Source organism: Bolinopsis microptera, chromosome 8, assembly GCF_026151205.1.
Source record: "Bolinopsis microptera isolate Bmic1 chromosome 8, MBARI_Bmic_1.0, whole genome shotgun sequence".
NCBI classification, from domain to species: domain Eukaryota; kingdom Metazoa; phylum Ctenophora; class Tentaculata; order Lobata; family Bolinopsidae; genus Bolinopsis; species Bolinopsis microptera.
This window is the reverse complement of record NC_087079.1, coordinates 10,879,165-10,896,575: the sequence shown is the minus strand read 5'-3', so window position 1 is coordinate 10,896,575 and position 17,411 is coordinate 10,879,165. Positions and strand designations below refer to the sequence as shown.

The 17,411-nt window shown below is 40.2% G+C and overlaps 1 protein-coding gene across 1 annotated transcript in view; it reads right to left on the bottom strand.

Annotated features, from left to right (window-relative positions):
* Positions 1–970: 970 nt before the first annotated feature.
* Positions 971–17,411, bottom strand: part of LOC134819245 (dynein axonemal heavy chain 3-like) — a 35,376-nt gene continuing 18,935 nt past the window's right edge. Inside the window, exons 31-61 of the mRNA XM_063829069.1 lie at positions 17,281–17,391; positions 16,994–17,127; positions 16,609–16,860; positions 16,207–16,338; positions 15,794–15,961; positions 15,498–15,626; positions 12,449–12,570; positions 11,999–12,090; positions 10,436–11,895; positions 10,139–10,273; positions 9,758–9,909; positions 9,515–9,629; positions 9,043–9,142; positions 8,731–8,819; positions 7,995–8,114; positions 7,719–7,874; positions 7,277–7,543; positions 6,930–7,136; positions 6,672–6,799; positions 6,349–6,530; positions 6,089–6,256; positions 5,788–5,955; positions 5,540–5,664; positions 5,208–5,393; positions 4,674–5,071; positions 3,607–4,546; positions 3,216–3,454; positions 2,733–3,014; positions 2,428–2,597; positions 1,867–2,301; positions 971–1,606 (exon numbers count right to left, since the gene is read on the bottom strand). Of these exons, the coding sequence (XP_063685139.1) occupies positions 1,503–1,606; positions 1,867–2,301; positions 2,428–2,597; positions 2,733–3,014; positions 3,216–3,454; positions 3,607–4,546; positions 4,674–5,071; positions 5,208–5,393; positions 5,540–5,664; positions 5,788–5,955; positions 6,089–6,256; positions 6,349–6,530; positions 6,672–6,799; positions 6,930–7,136; positions 7,277–7,543; positions 7,719–7,874; positions 7,995–8,114; positions 8,731–8,819; positions 9,043–9,142; positions 9,515–9,629; positions 9,758–9,909; positions 10,139–10,273; positions 10,436–11,895; positions 11,999–12,090; positions 12,449–12,570; positions 15,498–15,626; positions 15,794–15,961; positions 16,207–16,338; positions 16,609–16,860; positions 16,994–17,127; positions 17,281–17,391 (7,466 nt within the window). The 3' untranslated portion in view covers positions 971–1,502. The remainder of the gene's footprint in view (positions 1,607–1,866; positions 2,302–2,427; positions 2,598–2,732; positions 3,015–3,215; positions 3,455–3,606; positions 4,547–4,673; positions 5,072–5,207; positions 5,394–5,539; positions 5,665–5,787; positions 5,956–6,088; positions 6,257–6,348; positions 6,531–6,671; positions 6,800–6,929; positions 7,137–7,276; positions 7,544–7,718; positions 7,875–7,994; positions 8,115–8,730; positions 8,820–9,042; positions 9,143–9,514; positions 9,630–9,757; positions 9,910–10,138; positions 10,274–10,435; positions 11,896–11,998; positions 12,091–12,448; positions 12,571–15,497; positions 15,627–15,793; positions 15,962–16,206; positions 16,339–16,608; positions 16,861–16,993; positions 17,128–17,280; positions 17,392–17,411) is intronic.

The window sequence follows — 17,411 nt, the reverse complement described above, 5'->3', positions numbered from 1 at the left end:
ATGATCTGGCCCGGCGCGCGCTACTTCGTAGCACTTGCCATCGGGCCATTTCGAGAAAAAAGCGGCGCGCGCTACTTCGAAGAAATTTAGACGAGTAACATCCGTCAACGCATCTCGCCGGTCTAGCTGCGAGAAGCCTCATTGAGTGCGCGGCACAGTAACGCATTGCGTTGATTCACGATGTCAATCCTTCGCAGCTCGTTGAGGCACAGTGGTGCATCTCGCCGATTTGATTCACGATGTCAATCCTTCGCATCTCGCCGATCTGCATAAGATCTGCATAAGATCTGCATAAGATCTGCATAATCGGTGGTTGCGAGAAGCATTATCGGATGCGCGCGCGCGACCCAGTAGTGCATCGCGCTACAACTCGCCGATCTACCGAAGTAGGTTACGAGAAGAATTATTTGATGCGCGGCGCGACCCAGTAGTGCATCGCGCTACAACGCATTGCGCTACAATTACAAGTTTATATCCTATACCAGGACACGCGCCGAGTTCAGAGTTGAAACAAATATTTTACGAGTATCACTCGTTAAACGAGTTTAACTCGCGGTGCGTCTTGATAGGTTATACTTATTTATAAACCTACGTCAAACTGCGAAGGATTGACATCGTCAACCGCAAGGCGAATTGAAGGCGCCGATACTGATAGTAAAAGGCTTGACGGATGTTCAATGTTACTCGTCTAAATTTCTTCGAAGTAGCGCGCGCCGCTTTCTTCTCGAAATGCAATGTTAAGTGCTACGAAGTAGCGCGCGCCGGGCCAGACCATTAACAATGGTCAAGTAAAAGGCGAATCCCGAGAAAAGATGCGCAGCTCGGCGAGTGTGGTATGTACGTACTTATAGTAAATTAGTAAGTGTAAGTTCAAAGTTTTAGATCTTCATTAATAATAAGTAAACTACTCCTAAAGATGAGTATAAAGACAGCAGATTACTATTATTAATTAGACAAGGAAAATGCGTAGTTGCGTAATTATAATAGATTCAACATTCAATAAATATGATATGGAAATATAATTACATTAATTTTATAACTTTTATATAGTCGAGTCTTTATTTTAATTTTATCCGCAGTACATTCAATTGTAAATATTTAATACAAAATTACATTTTTTATGTCCTAAGCAGATTGATATTTAATTTTGACGGTTTAGTGTAGGTTCGGTTCAGCTTTTGGTTTGGTTCGCTTGCGCAGCTCCACATGCGTATTATATAATATAAATTTGATATTGCGGTATTGAGCCGCACATGCTAACCGAATCAAGAAGCGAGCCGAATCTGCACAAAAATTAAGCAGCGTAATTTACAGTTATTTCTTGAAATACAGCATGCAACTGCAAGACATAAACACCTTTTGTTTAATCCTAGTTAAACGTGAAAAATTAAGCACTTTCGAGCAAAAATCGTATTGTAGTTCATGAATTCATGCAGTAGAGTTGAGTTAGGAAGCAGTTCAACTGTTGAATTCTAGATTTCAAGTTGTTCAACTGTTGAATTTTAGTCGTCAAGTTGACACAACAGAGCGACACCTCTTGTTATCCAATGTATTGGTAGGTGTGTGGTTGGTAGTTCAACACTCATCACATAGTTCGTACTGTGTCCTGAAAAAACCACAGTTTATATTTATAACGATTCAATTCAACATCGCGAAATAATGTGATAATCACCTTCATGTTTTGTATAAGCAGAGGAAAATTCCCAGAAAATGATTAACGGACCGTACCCGATGAACGAACCGTACCCGATGAACGGACCGTACCCGATGAACAGACCGTACCTGATGAACGGACCGTACCCGATGAAAGGACCGTACCCGATCCGACCAGCGGCGGACACAAAAACTGACCACTATAAAACTAACCTGTTGTGGATAAAGTTCCTCGTCTAGCACTAGTTTTGTAAACGGGGCACGTGTAAGTAGACTCTTTCGCCATATCAGCTCTCTTCACAGGCTTCAACCATAGTATGGGTAACTTTGAGTATAGTACTTTAGACTTGGACTCAGCTAGGACCCCCTCATTAGCACTCCACCTGCAACCTTCCAGAAACAGCCCCTTGACTAACACCCCATCATCTGGCTTATCAACTTCACTCTCAACCTGGTCTATAACTTCAAACTGGAAACCGAGCAGGTCTATTGGTATTTTGTACTTTCTCGCGTAGTTCTGACTGGCAGCTGTTAGGAAGGATTGTGTGAAGTAGAATCCGGAGATCCAGAATACAACAGGAGCTAGTCCCGAGTTTATCCACGTGTAGAAACCCTCCAGTCTTTGAACAAGATCAGCAATGTAGCTACCTGAGGTTTTTTGGATAGTGGTGAGCGATCGTCTGTTGTAATGCTGTAATGGTGAGCAAATTTTTACATATTATGATCATAAATCACTATCGACTAAATGAACAGTGATATAATTGAAATACTCACCGAGAGGTTTGAGTGAAGGGTAAGAAGAATTTAGCCAGCTAGCGGGAACTTTGCCGATATTTAGACAGGAGAAGACCTCTTCCAGATCTCCGTTCATCACCACCAAACCTTTAACAGCTTTCATCAGATTCTGCAACGAGTCCTTCACCACCTCTGTTAGCCTATTGTACCTGTAGTGGGGGTTTTGCAATGATATTCTCGAAACTGTACAAACTTCGTGTGGAAACAATATAATTAACGAACTGAATGTTTGATGTTCATTATGTGTCACTCAAAAGAAATGGAATTCAAAGATTTTTGCTTACCTTATAACCTCTTGTCTGAGACAAGTGTTCATACTATCTTCATACAATATGGGGAATTTCTCATTGATAGCTAGCAGATCAAACTGTGGTGGCAGCTGATCCAGAATAGTTTTAGCCAGGTTACAAACAGACTCCTCCGCCGAGACAGCACCAGAGCTACTCTGAGTTGGTAGAGTAAGCAGGATGTTGGTGAACAAATTCAGGGTTTCCTGCTGGTCCTTGGTGATGTCCGCGTTCTCGTGAAGACCAAACACGTTCGGTTTCGCTAACATCGGCAGAGATCTGAATATTGTTTAACTGTATTCACTAAAACCATTATTGTTACCTTTGATGACTAATTACTAGACAAAATACTTCACAGAATTAGAATTAGTAATGAGAAACGCCGAAGTATACAATCTATGTATAATGTATCTGGTATCGCAGGTTTCATCATCCCCGAAGCAAGTATGAAACCTGGGAACAATAAATAGCTTTCTGTACCTGATGTAGTTGAGGAAATCCTCTTGAGCCGAACAATCTGGAACATAATACTCTCCACCTTCAGCTATAGAATACATATCCTCTTCAGTGGCACTGTTGTTGATGTAACTACTCATAATAGCAATCAGGAGTCTTCTGTCATGATCATCTGTTACTCTACCTCCGTAGTTACATTCACCAATCAGATATCGTAACGCGTCAAATGGTGTTTCTTCGTAGTCATCAAGGAACATTCTTATCTGGCAAATAAATGTTGTTATTCAAATTGTGCGACGAAGAGGGTAGTTTTCAGAACTGGAAGTAACTGCCACATATTTGGATGAATATTTAATGATGATGTTTGAGGAATGTAAGTTATCAATTGTCATAATTACAACAAAACATTCCCAACCTGTCTCATACTAATATGAAGATCAGAGTCATTGAACTCATAAGGAATATTCCACCCAAGTGGACCGAACTTCCTCCGCTCCTGAACATTAGCATGGAAGAAGCAGAGAGAGAAGAGGAGTCTGTACCAACTAGTAGGTTTTTTACATCCCTCGTAAAACTCCTGGTTAGTTATAGGGTCGTTTAGATAAGAGCGGAGAAGGTTAGCTCTCACCCCTTTGGGGGGCTCGTTTGTCATCTTGATACCGTTCTGGAGGATAGCAACAGGGAATGTGTCAGATGGATAGCTGGTTAACCACATCCTGAACATGGGGTGAGGGTGATCTGGGACTACTTGCTCTTCACAGATCTTCTCTAGAGTTGGCATCCAGCTGGTTGCTAGATGGCAGTTTTGTAGTATAACCCAGGATCCTTCAACCAGAGCATCGTTTATCATTTTCTCAGCGATAGGACCTTGTCCCTGGCCCAGAGAGATGGCCTGTGGAGCCTTGTCTCCAGAGAAACCGTGCTCACCAGCTAATTTGAGGAGATTAGCCATAGGGTCGGCTCCAGGTGACAACACGAAAATAAGAGGAGTAAAGCAAGCGGAGTCGGCAAAACAGGCCGACAAATCAAATGTTGGGGGCTCAACAAAGTATTGTCCCAGTTTTTCTATCACAAAGTTCTGCATGGCAGACACGACCTTGTCTGGTCTTATACACCTCAGAACTACCAGCCTGTCCAGACCGCTCAAATACTTCCACTTATCAGGGAACTCATGCAAATGAGGTTCAGGACTATCGTACAAGTTCTTAAACCCAGAGTGCAGGGGGAATGCTAAGTTTTGGAGGTTAGTGAGCTCACTAGCGTAAACAAGTTCCTGCCAAGCTTTATCAGTAAGCCATTCCGGGTATGGGTTAGCGTGAGGGTTCCCCATTCCTACCCCTCCCGTCAACAGGAACCTGGGAGATTTGATTTTAGTTCAGTCGAGAAGTTCCAAGTCAGCTTCTATAAAACTTTTAATCAACATAATAATATTATCATGTAGTTTCATTAAACGATCTCTTTCCAAGTTTTCAATATACCAACCTCCAAACAGCATCATCAATCTCTCCCTTGAACTTGTAGATACTTATAGTCAACATAACAGAAAACAGCAGCTTATCTTTCTCGAAAAGAGACCGACACACATTTCTGTAGACATTTTTCAGGAAATGATCGTTAAGACATCCAAGCCTAGTAACCAAGTTATCAGACTTTTCACTCTGTTCGATGGACATAATGAAGAGGTTAATGAACCATGTAAGGGAGTATTGGTACATGGGTTCAATGTTAGCCAGATCGGATAAGCAGAAGAAGAGGATAGAGGAGTACTCTGCAACAGGTTTGTAGCCGCTTCTAGCTGTGTCTATTTCCTGTTCTGTAGCACTTGATATCACTTGTTTTTCTGTTATCTCTTCAGAGAGTATCTTTGATGAGGACAAAACCTGAGGAAATTCATCTTGATACCAAAGTTACCCAAAAAAACAAGAGGCCACTCGACCAACCACAAGACTGATACTCACAAAAATCATTGTATAAATAACGTGATCGGAGAAGATACAAATAGAATGTAGATTGTACCTGGACGGCGGTTTCATCTTCCAGAATGTTCCCCTCGCTGCTACTCAGCACTTCTAATATCTTGTCTTCTATTTCCTTCAGCTGTTTCTTATTCTTAGCACTTTCCACGATCAGTGTCTGCTTCTTTTCCTCCAGCTCAGGTCGTTCTTTAGCTACCACAATACCGAGCATCTGGTCTTCCAACCCCTGATCAGAATAGCTTGAAATAGTTAACTGAATAAACAGTTTCTCCGGATTCTAATCAGATCTTTGCACTGATTATAATATAGATAAGTCTCAAGGATGCTATGAATACCAAATAAAAGAAACTCATATTAAAAGAGATAACAAACCTGAGGGGTAATCATGAAGTTGAGGAGGGTAACTTTAACAGAAACTTCTGGTAGATAGTGAGGGTTTCTGAGTCTAGTCGTGATGAAGAACCTGAACTCACGACTATACTCAACCGTCGCATCACCTATAATTAGATATTAGAACCTGCACATAAACAGCAATTTTAAACGATTTCTGTTTCAAATTGGCGCAGATGTCTTCTCAAGTTCTCACTGTTTTAGGCAAGTTTTTAAAATTCCAGACATACCGATTCTCAAGTACTCGACACCACCCTGCTTGTAAATTTGTTTCAGTAACAGAGGCTCGAGAACGGGATCCAGATCCTCTCCCACATTCTCCAGCAGTAGAGGTGTACCGAACTGCACGGAGTTCTCCAATGTACGGATAAAGTTAGCGTTGTTCATTTTCATCACAACTGTTGAAATTGGTTATTAGATGAATAATTAGGACGATGATAAATTTGTTCTCCTCGAGATAATTTAAATAGTGTGCAATGAGATATAGGTGGGAAAGTGATACAAACACAAGACTTTTATTTATTTGTATACCTAGTTTGTTAGATTTCTCCATGTTTTTGATCCACTTATTTGCCTGTCCCTGAGGATCAATCATCAGAGGCCACCGTCTTGATTTAGCAAGGATAATAGCGTTGTCGATAGAAAACTCATCAGTGGGAAGCCCAGCCAACATCCAACTCCTAATATCTATCGGATTTCCTGAACAGTTCATATGAGTTAGATCCAAGATACTGTGTTAAACTTAATAAAACCCCCAAAGTTTTAGCATGATAGATCCTTGCTCTACCCACCTAACACAGAATTGAGATTGACAGTATCAGAAACTCTGATATCTTCCTCAAGACACCTATCACACCAGTCCTTGAGCAGTTTGTCTCTGTATTGCACGGTGAAGGGCCCGAAGTAGGCCACAATCCCAGATGCTACAAGCACGTTTCCCGTTGTCTGCTTGTACAACTCCTTTAAATCTTCACTGGCAGAGAGATGGGGTATCAGACATCAGTCATCAGTTTTAAACTATTCTTTTGAAGAGAAATATTCAATTAATATCTGCTTTTAAATCTAATTATTTAAATAACATTGCAAATTTAAATGGTTATTTATCGTTGCTTACGAGATATCAGTCCATCTTGACTTCTCTCCCCCAAGTCCTCCAATAAGCTGTTCGGCACGTTCCAGCTTCTTCTCGCATAGTTGCAAATTATCTTCCAACTTTTTCTTCTTTGCCACAACCTCACTCAGCTGAAGACAGATTTTGTTTCAGTTAAATTTAATGACTGGTTAAGTTCAATTGAAAGTATCTAGTTGACGTTATGATAAGTTCCAATCAGCAACCTGCTGTCAGTCAAGAGAAGAGGAAATGGAAGTTTACCTGGTCGTTAAGTATTTTCAGAGCATCCTCAACCTCTTTCAACTCTGCCTGTTTCTCTGTCAACTTCTCCATCTGCACCGCAAGCTCAGCTTCTGCTTCAGCTAATTTAGCTTGTTTAGGCTTTACCAACTTGATGACACGTTCGTATACCTCCATAGCCAGGACCCAGGTACATAGACCTTCACATGCTTTGGAAGCTGCTTTTACCTGTGATTACAGGATTTACAGTTGTTACAGATACTAGAACGGTAAATCAGAGTAAGTAATGAGCAATTTCAACTTTAAAAAGCAGATGTTTTAACAGCCAGACAGATAAAACTAGAAATTAGTCGCAGGGAAAATCTTACCTTGTCAGGAACGAAATCGGGGTTGTTCATATATTTGTCTCGAATCTTCTTGATGACACCAGCGTCTATGTTATCCTTATCGTACAATTTGAGAGTGTTCAGAAAGCTCAAATCTCCGAGCAGTTTCTGTGAAGGTCCCCAAAAGTCCTCTATCATCTTTCCAGATCCAGATGGGTCAGGTTTCCTCTCTGGTTTTATCGATTTCATGATGCATACTGCCTCCATCACTAGTTTGATGATAGCAGGAGGGTTTTTCAGGGCTTTTACCTGAAAAAATTATCTGTATTGCATGTAAGTTTCATCATTATACTTTTTAAAATGATTGTAGTACTAGTGCACAGACTGTAGTCGCCCACAATTATAGAGGACCAGTTTACTCATATCACACAATTTTTTGTTTTGCTGTTCTAGCAAGGCCTTGAAAGGGTTTAAAGACCCAAACCTGAGATATATCAGAAGGTTTTAGTGTATCTAGCGCACCGATAGCGGCTGCCAAAGCAGGAAGCGCTTCAGCTAAATCCGCTTCACAGTCCGCTTTGATGGCTCCAGCCACCGCTGCAGCTTCATTTGCAACCGCTTCATCTTTAGCTACAAGCTCCTGAATTTGTTGATGTTTATTAGAGACGGTCAATATTAGGAAAAAAAGGCCATGCATTACGGATATATATATTGGAACAGAATCGAAAAGTCATTAAAAACAAAATTTATCTTAATTTACCCTTTTAGCGTTGGCCTTCTCCGCGTCTGCCTCGACTAAAACCTGCAGTTCCTCTGTCTCCTTGCTACTCTTTATTAACTCAGGTTGTAGATTTATAATCTCTTGCTTCATTATTGACACCTGGAACAAAATTAGTTAATAATAATATATATGAATTATGATAATCAATCAATCGTTATCATCAATAGGGGGATAGAAAATAGGTGATGCAGAGGGACACAAAACAAAAGTTACAAAACAACAAGAATTTCGCCGCGGTTAAACCACGCACGATCAATTTTCCCTACCATGTACTTGTACCATTAATTCTTTTGAGTGAAAAGTGTGACTGGAAAAAAGTGCACCATATTTACATACTATGTTTTTTATAAATGAGTGGGATTCGTGCATGGTAAAAATTGACGATTTATTTGACCAATGCAGCGCCGCGCATCAACAATAAATGAATCTAGAAATTGCGGAAAATAACTTTGCGAAGGAGGAATTTCACTGTAATTAATTAACACATGGCTAGCGTCGCGCGCAGCATAACAGACGCTTCCTATACACTTAATTATAGGGGAGTGGTCTATATTTCGAAGGAGCAGACTTTTGTCATCATCGCAGGTCCATCGGGCCACCTCATATATACAAACCCGATTACTTATTCCCTACGATCTTTTTGCCTTCGGCAAGAGTAGGGAAAAAAATTTACTTAGATCAACTACTAAGTTCACTAGCTTATAATTCAGATTACCTGAGAAGCAGCGAAGTCTAGTTTTTCAAGGCCAGTAGCATATCTCTGTTGTAGTGTCGATATCTCAGTTCTCTTCACATCCAGTAGACCTGAACATACAATCTTAGACTCAATCAGTTGTAGAGTGTTAGGGCAAAGTCATGTTTATAGCGATTACTGTGGGGGCCAAGAGGAAACTAGAACATGTCCAGAAATTGAGATAATTATCATATTATATTGAAGTGATGGTTATATTATCAGTAATGTCAGAGATTACAATTAATCCTTTTCTCGATTTTGAAGGCAGTGATATGATATGAGTTGAGTATGAACCTTTGAATGTGAGGATAAGTTCGAGATATGAGGTGGGTGTAACATAGTTGTTTCGGTGAAGCTCTTCGTAGAACCTCTCTGAGTACTCAAATACACTGGTCTGAAATGAGGGGCGATTGGTGAGAGATGTAAGGGAATAGGGGGTTATCAGGGGGGGGGGGGGCGTTATCAGGGGATTAGGGTAAGGACTGAGATAAATACTGGAGGAGGGGTGATTGGTGAGAGATGTAAGGGAATAGGGGGTTATCAGGGGGGGGGCGTTATCAGGGGGTTAGGGTAAGGACTGAGATAAATACTGAAGAAGGGGTCGGGGCCAATAGGAGGTAAGGTCCAAGGAACAGGAGATGTAACTGATTAGGGGGGTAGAGGGTTAGGACTTAGGTAAGACTATCGAGTCATGTTGTGAATATGAATGAAGAATGCACGAAGTCGATATAACTTGATCTCGTGATCTCATTCTTATAACTTGTACCTGAAAGTACTGGCACATGGTCCGAAGCTGCGATCTCTCTCCATCAGTAAGTTCGAGATCTCCTAGGAACCTGTCTGCTACCATCTGAAGAGCATCACTTGGCCACGGCTGGAACCTGAATGTTGATCGTGAGGATCTGACTCTAGATCACTCTAACATTAAATTACTAATGAATCACAATTCATTTCTTTTATCTAAACAATAATTTCCATTAAATTTCATAAAAGATATTGTCTAAATTACCAATCAATGGTGCAGCAGTTGATAAGAGAAGGAAACTTCCTGAGTCTAGTTCTGAAGTCGTCTCCAATACTGCTGAACACTAGAGCCAGGTGAAGGTTGTCTCTGATACGTTGTTGGAACAAATCGTACATCTTGGCAGGGGTCGAATCCACCTGTTCGATAATTAGATCAACTTAAAATTTCTTCAGTGCCGTAGTTTTCAGGCTTTTACTCATATGAATTATCTAAACATTCGGTCAAGAAATGGCATCATCCACCTTAATTAAAATTAAAGGTGACACGTGACAGAAATGTATATTAACGTATAGTAGAATGATGATATTTTATGTAGTTGAATGATATAAAATGGAAAAGCAACAAGAATATGTAAACATTAATCACCTGCATATTATTTTTAGCCACCCAGGACTGAATCTTCTCAATGACAAGGGCTTTTTCATCAGCTGGATATAAATTAGGTATGTCAGCCCCGTTTAATAGCATGTTTATATCTTCCAGCATACTGTCAAACTTTATCTGCAACGGTATCAGTTAACGATATCTTCTAGTCATGTTACAGAATGCGGTAAACTCCAAAAGATTTTGACTTAGAGCCATAAAAACCTGTCCGATTTGCGAGAGCATACCTCGAGGATATGAAATTTTCCGACTAAAATAATTGTAGTAGCAGGTTCAAACCTGGTTGTCAATGAAAAGGAAAGTAGTTGGTTCTCCTGCTGCCCCGGCTTTAAATAACAGAGATCTCAGATCTCCCCTCCAATCTGCAGCTGTATAATTCTTACTGATCTCTATCTGGAAAAGTTGGTAGTCCCCAACATGTGTAGCAAGTTTAGCAACACTGGACCGGCCACTCCCTCCAATTCCTGCCAGCAGCACGTGACCGTTAGGTTGCAACAACACGCGCGACACTTTAGACACGTGCTCGATCGCGTAGCGGAAGGGAACAAACGTCATGGGCGTCTTGCTCATCTGGTTGTACTCATCAAGGTATCCTTCTATAGTTCCCTGGAGCGTATCCAAGTCTTGGATCTCAGAGTAAACTCTATTACCAGAAGGGTTACTGTAGTTACCAAACAGTAACTTCCTTACATCATCGTCCTGCAGAGTACTACAGCCAGGTTCACAGCAATGTGCCAGAAGAGTGTTAATATCGTTCTTAAACACCGAGCTGATAACGTCCCTACACATGCCGAAGAAGGTTTTCCTGTCCTCGCCGTCAGTGAGCCTGTCGTAGAAGACCCTGTAAACCTCGTGTAGCCACAGTCTGATTAGTACTTCAGGACCGGAGCACTGAGTAGCGGGTAGTAGGAGGATCCCGCCGATAACTCGAGCAAAATCCCGCAAGTTGAACAGGTAGTGAGACTTAGAGGGGATGGGTAGGAACTTGGGCAGGATACCGTGAAAGAGTTGAGCTGTGGCTGGAACTGTCATCTGACCTGTAACCACACAGTTGGAAGTAAAACCTTTGGCAAAGTGCCAGTCAACAATCGTCCCGAAGATGATGGAGAATATTGCCTCCCCGAAACTGTCAACACTGACAACGTTGAAATGCCGAGTACACCGGGAAGTGATATCGTTCCTACTGCCACCAGGTGGACCCATCGCACACAGCAGGATTATATCCTCTAAATACAGTTTGGAACTGCCCTGAGGATTGTACCAGTGTCCTTGATCCTGCTGCTGTCTTAATAGCTCTATCGGGGGTTGGGCACCGTAAGTCTGCTTCATGGGCATGTTCAGGTCGTCCACAAAAACAATCATCTGCTTGCCAACTGCAGGTCCAATGTAACCCTTCCTCCGCTTATCCAACTTGGAACAGATCATCTCTTGGGTGAGCTGCGAAGTGGTCTGAGCAGAGAAGTTTATGATGTTTGAAGCGTATTTCTTCTCGTCCAGGCCCAACAAATGGTTTACTGAGACAGCAGATTTTCCAGTGCCTGTAGGACCTACAATCAATAGAGGGTGAGCATGTGTAACGAATAGGTCCAGGAAATATCGGATAACTTGGGTCTCCTTAGTGGGAATTATGACGCTAGATATTGTTGTGCAATCCTCGGGTATGACAAACTTGGAACCGTCATGCCATGGCCTCCAAACTGTTTTGTTTTCAACTATAAACTGGTAATCGTAGCCTGTCCCTGAAATGTTTGGATTTTAGGACGTATTAACATATAATTAGTTTAAATATTAAGTAAGTTTAAGTAAGGTTATCTCAGAATAGTGATATCTAAAAATATTTACCTTTTTCAGGATACATGTTGTTTTTATCTATGACGATAGTCTTAGGGCGAGTTTCTTTTTCTAAACAGAATTTCCTCAGCATTTCACTGAATCTGAACATGGATTACTATTATATTACGTGATCATACATTTATGTTATTAAGTTATAAGTTATGGAAGCATACTTCAAAATTAAGTATTTAAAATTAAGTATTTGGTGGGGAATGTGATAAGTTTATGTTATTATTTATATTGGACAATACAAGACACTGGGCCCTTCACAGATATACTAGTTAAACAGTTACATAATGAAATCACAACCAAGAAACACATATGTAATACTGGTAAATATAATATAACACAGGAAAATGTATAGGTATAGTAGTATAAACTAGGTATAGTAGTATAACTAGGTATAGTAGTATAAACCAGGAAAATTATATAATAATTATATAAGCTGAAGCCTGAAACCTTATTCTAGAATCTAATGGCAGACAACCGCCTACACTCCACAAAACAGAGAAGATCAGAGCTGTGGCTGACCAATCTTTGAAATTCTTTTCTTTCTCCACTATCAAGTTAGCTGTTACCAGCTGCGATGTAAATAATAGTTATTAGTAATTTAATGATTTTCACAAGGCACTCGTGGATCAAAAAATAAATGCGGGCAACTACCGTCAACTGAATATTAATGTTTACCATTATTATGTATCATAACACGGGCTGTGGTCGAGTTCATCATCGTAACTCGGAATTCTGGTCTCTTTTAATTATTTATTCACTTAATTTATACACCGATAACAGTTTAAATAACTTGAATCCAATTTTTGAGGGTTTCGAATTAACCATGAATATACATATTGATGCTTGTGCCATAACATCCGAACTGGATCTCGAATGTCCTGAATTGCTGGTCGCCGGAGTGTACCGATAATTCGTACTGTATACTTATTTAAATCCATCGAAAGGCTAGTATAGTTGTTATAGTTGTTATAGCAAAAAGTAGATCAAAATCAATTTTATATATGACTGTTGACAACAAATCTTTATTTGGGTTATTTGAAAAATCACAAGCAAAATCAAAAATACAATAAAATCAAGCCAAGTTAGACTTAAAACTACGTGAAATATGAGTCCGAAAATGTGTATTTTGATTGTTCAATGTTCAACGGTTGTACTTGTTGCAGTGATTTAACATTACGCGAATTTGTCGTCTTCAGCGAAAGGGCCGGACCCCCAAACTTGAACTTCACTTACATGTAGATACTCTACACGCACTTGATGCAGGGTAATAGACCTAGCGTAGATTGGGTCACCAGCATCTACCTTATAGTCGTACATGAATTTGCCACTTATTGCCACACCTAAGAGTCTTTCGTCGGCGTAGGTATGTGTACCAATGAAGCGTTCCAAACAGCAGTGCCTTGAATTCCAGATCTGGACGCGGTGAATTCTGAACAGCCCTCCTAGATCTATCCAAAGTTTCTGGTCAGCAAGAGATAAGGTGTGAGTCACAGTTCGAACTGGAGTGCCAGGTTCCCAGTGACTGAAGACAAACTGTCCGTCCACAGCGAAACCGCTATGATGTCCACCACCATGGGTGGTAGTCTGATCAGACATCTTAGAGAGAGATAATCCTTACTTCTTCCAACGTTACTTCCTGGCGAGACTTTATACTGGCTGTCATAACCCCACTAGCTTCCACTTTTGTCTGAACACTAGAAATCAGGTTGTTGTTTGATTCGACTTTGTCTCCGACAGCGTTCATCTTCTTCACAATATCTTCCAATATCCCCTCCAGAGCTGCAAATCTTTCTCCTGCGTCTTCAAACCCATCCTCCAGATTTCGTTCTAAGTCTTCCATCCGGTCCTCTATGACATCAAGCCGTCCTTTAACATTGCTTAAGGTGGTTCGCATATCTTGAACGTACAGAGTAGTGGCTGAAGCCTGGGTTTTCAATAGGGAAAGTGCCTCAACCATACTTGTCTCCATTTCCATTCTCGCCTGATAAGCTGCCTCCCTGAACTCCATGGCTTCTTCTTTCATCTGAAATGCTTTCCTCATCGTATCGTAGGCATCAGTCCTCATCTTCTGTGCTTCTTCTCGTATCTTCGCCGCTTCTTCACGCAGAGCGTACCAGTGTGGGGTGATGTCATCTTTACTTTCTATGACTGATCCACTGGCGTTAGCTGGAGGTGAGATGGAATTGAAGGTACCACCATGGACTAACCAGCATTGCAAAATAACAAGTACCAAAGGGAAACGTAGCATCGTGAAATGAAAACCTTTCCGAGGAACCCAAATTGGAAACGTGACGATAACTATAAGTCATCAGCTCTCATTAAACCTTATTTTCTAACGAGATTACAGATTTAGCAGAGCCCTGAAAATCGAAATGATCTAATTTACTCGTTGAGAGGAGCCCTAAAATCGAAAGCAAAATTAACCATTGAATGACGGTCATAAGTTTTATTTCTACAGCTGTAAAGTTTTTAATCTTAATATTCTCTGCGGTCTATCTGTACTGACTACAAAACTTGTTTTACTCTATACTGTAGTTCTTTAAGGTAATAAATATTTGATAAGTTAAATATTGTCCTTCTAATTTTATGAACGTACATAATTTTTACAGCAAAATCTTAAAAATTCAGCCTTCAGGTGACTAAGGATCGATGGCGCCGGACACATGATATGGCAGCAAAATGATTATTATAGAATTAAGGGGGCAGGGGGGGGGGGTCTTTATGAAATTTCTCTCGAAATTGATTTTATAGTTGTTTCTGATAGAGGGGAGTGATATCTACCAGATATTTTTGGTCCCATGGAAAAATTTTGTTCCTAGCCGAAATTATTGCCGGTCAAAGGTCAGCGCTCATGTGTAATTGTATTGCGCGAGCGATTTTCAATCGCGCGCCCTGAAAATCGAGTCTAAAAATCTATCTCTTCCTACATTTTTTGAGCAATCACCTTGAAACTTTCAGGATATGTTCTAAGGACCATTTAGAAACTTTTACTCTTTTTAGAATTTCGAGATAGGCCTTTAAAACTTTTTTATTCGATTTTGAAAATCTTGGACCTCGTTTTTTGACGATTTTTTCAGGTCCAAGATTTTCAAAATCGAATAAAAATTTTTTAAAGGCCTATCTCGAAATTCTAAAAAGAGTAAAAGTTTCTAAATGGTCCTTAGAACATATCCTGAAAGTTTCAAGGTGATTGCTCAAAAAATGTAGGAGGAGATAGATTTTTAGACTCAATTTTCAGGGCGCGCGATTGAAAATCGCTCGCGCAATACAATTACACATGAGCGCTGACCTTTGACCGGCAATAATTTCGGCTAGGAACAAAATTTTTCCATGGGACCAAAAGTAGCAGATAGATATCACTCCCCTCTATTAGAAACAACTATAAAATCAATTTTGAGAGAAATTTCATAAAGACCCCCCCCTGCCCCCTTAACAAGGTTTCTGAGAACCTTAAATCAATAATCTAATATATCAGTGAAAATGAGAGAAATCTCACCTTATAAAGGGTCATGGACTGCCTGGCTAGATGCATCATGCTGAGAGGTACGAACATGGTGAGCTGCCTGGTAGCCATCTTCAAACAGGGTGGTAGCAACCACTCAAACACCGTCTTTATCGTTCCCAACTGAAAATCTACTAAGTTAGTACCATGCCAGTGTGTTTCTTATTTCGTACCCATATAATATGCCGCACTACGCGGCAAAGATGTGCATTTATTTTATAACTCAATCACTTGAAGATGCTCATTTAATATAAATCAATAAAAGTGCAGGAGTTAAATGGTATTAAGACCTGTTCAGGACTGAATGTTCCCTCCAGAGTAGTTAGGTAACTAGAGAATATTGGATCCCAGCCCAGCTCTGCGGGCTCCATGTAGATCATACCACATCTGCTGACTGTTGCGGGGGAGGCCTGCTCGAGATCAGCTGTCTCAAATATCATGCTTTGTTGGTTACTCATCTGTAGGGTTACTGGGGTTTATGATTGAATTTTTGTATTGGAAAATTTATAGTCTGGAAATACGATATCGATCAGGGGTCAGTAGGACGCATAGAAATACATAATTATTCTTGACGAGACGTTATATCAGAGTTAATCAAATAATTAATTATAATTGTAATTATAATTATAATTATAATTATAATTATAATTATAATTATAATTATAATTATAATTATAATTATATCATAGATAATCTAAGTTACCTGAATTATCTCACCACTCATTAAACAAAGTTTCTTGTTGTCGTCCAGGACAGTGTTCATATTCTCAATCCAGACGGCGTCAATTGGCCCATCAAATATTAGCCACTGTCTATCCGGCAAAGTGGAGGATGCCTTAAAAATAATATTCAATTATACTCATCCTTAAATTCAATCCATCTGCTTTGAAGATAATCAGTATTATAATCAGTATTATTACATCTGATGGATGAACTAAAAATATGCAAGACTTGGCCGATGGCCAAGATCAAGAGAACATGTTCAACATTAAGTTTTAAATGAAGAGAGGTATTATGTTGCAACGTCCGACGGAAGGACTATTCTCTAAATTCCTAAACAAATAAATCTGTCACACATTTCAACTTTAAAACAATTAAAACGTACCTGCTCTCTGTAAAGAATGGGCAGGACACCATCAGTCCACTCATGCGACACCGGGTCAAAGTTACCATACAACTGGAACATAGAGATACTCTTAGGATTTATGATATGAATCCCGACCTTGTTCTCCTCCATCTGATCCTGGCTGTGCAGCTTCTCCAGAGCGCCAGCTAGCACTTTCAGAGCGGACGTTTTACCTCCCAGTGTTGCTCCGACTACCATGAAGCCGTGCCGGACTAACATCATCTCGTATATCTACTCACGGAGAAGGGGGAGGAGTCAGGAGTCAAATTTGGAAGTTGTGGATTGAATATTATGTCGTTAAATAAAACCCCACCTTTCATTTGCTAGGTTAGTGTTAAGAATGTTGATGAGTATAAGTAATGACCTGGATTATTTTTGAATGGAAGAACACAGTGTTCTTCAAGTTCATCTTATCCATTATGGAGAATAGAGCAGAGTTGAGGACCTCATAGTCTGGTTCGGGTAGGATAACTCCCGGGAACAAATCGCTGATAATTCCTGGAATTAAAGTGTTTTTGAGGGTTAATTACAATGAATGAACTATGAACATGGAGATAATATGATGTCTTCCGACGCTATGGAAGGAATGTCTTTATGTTCTCTGGTACCATCACTGATATCAGATGGTAACAATCAAACAAGAAAGTTAACCTTGGAACAGAGGAAGATCTTGAGCAAGGAACTTCGGAAGATTAACATCCCGGATAGCTCTGAGGAGAAGAACAGCCTCATCTTCGTCGGGATACTGTAGCTTGAGATTACCTTAAGGGGAACAAATTGTC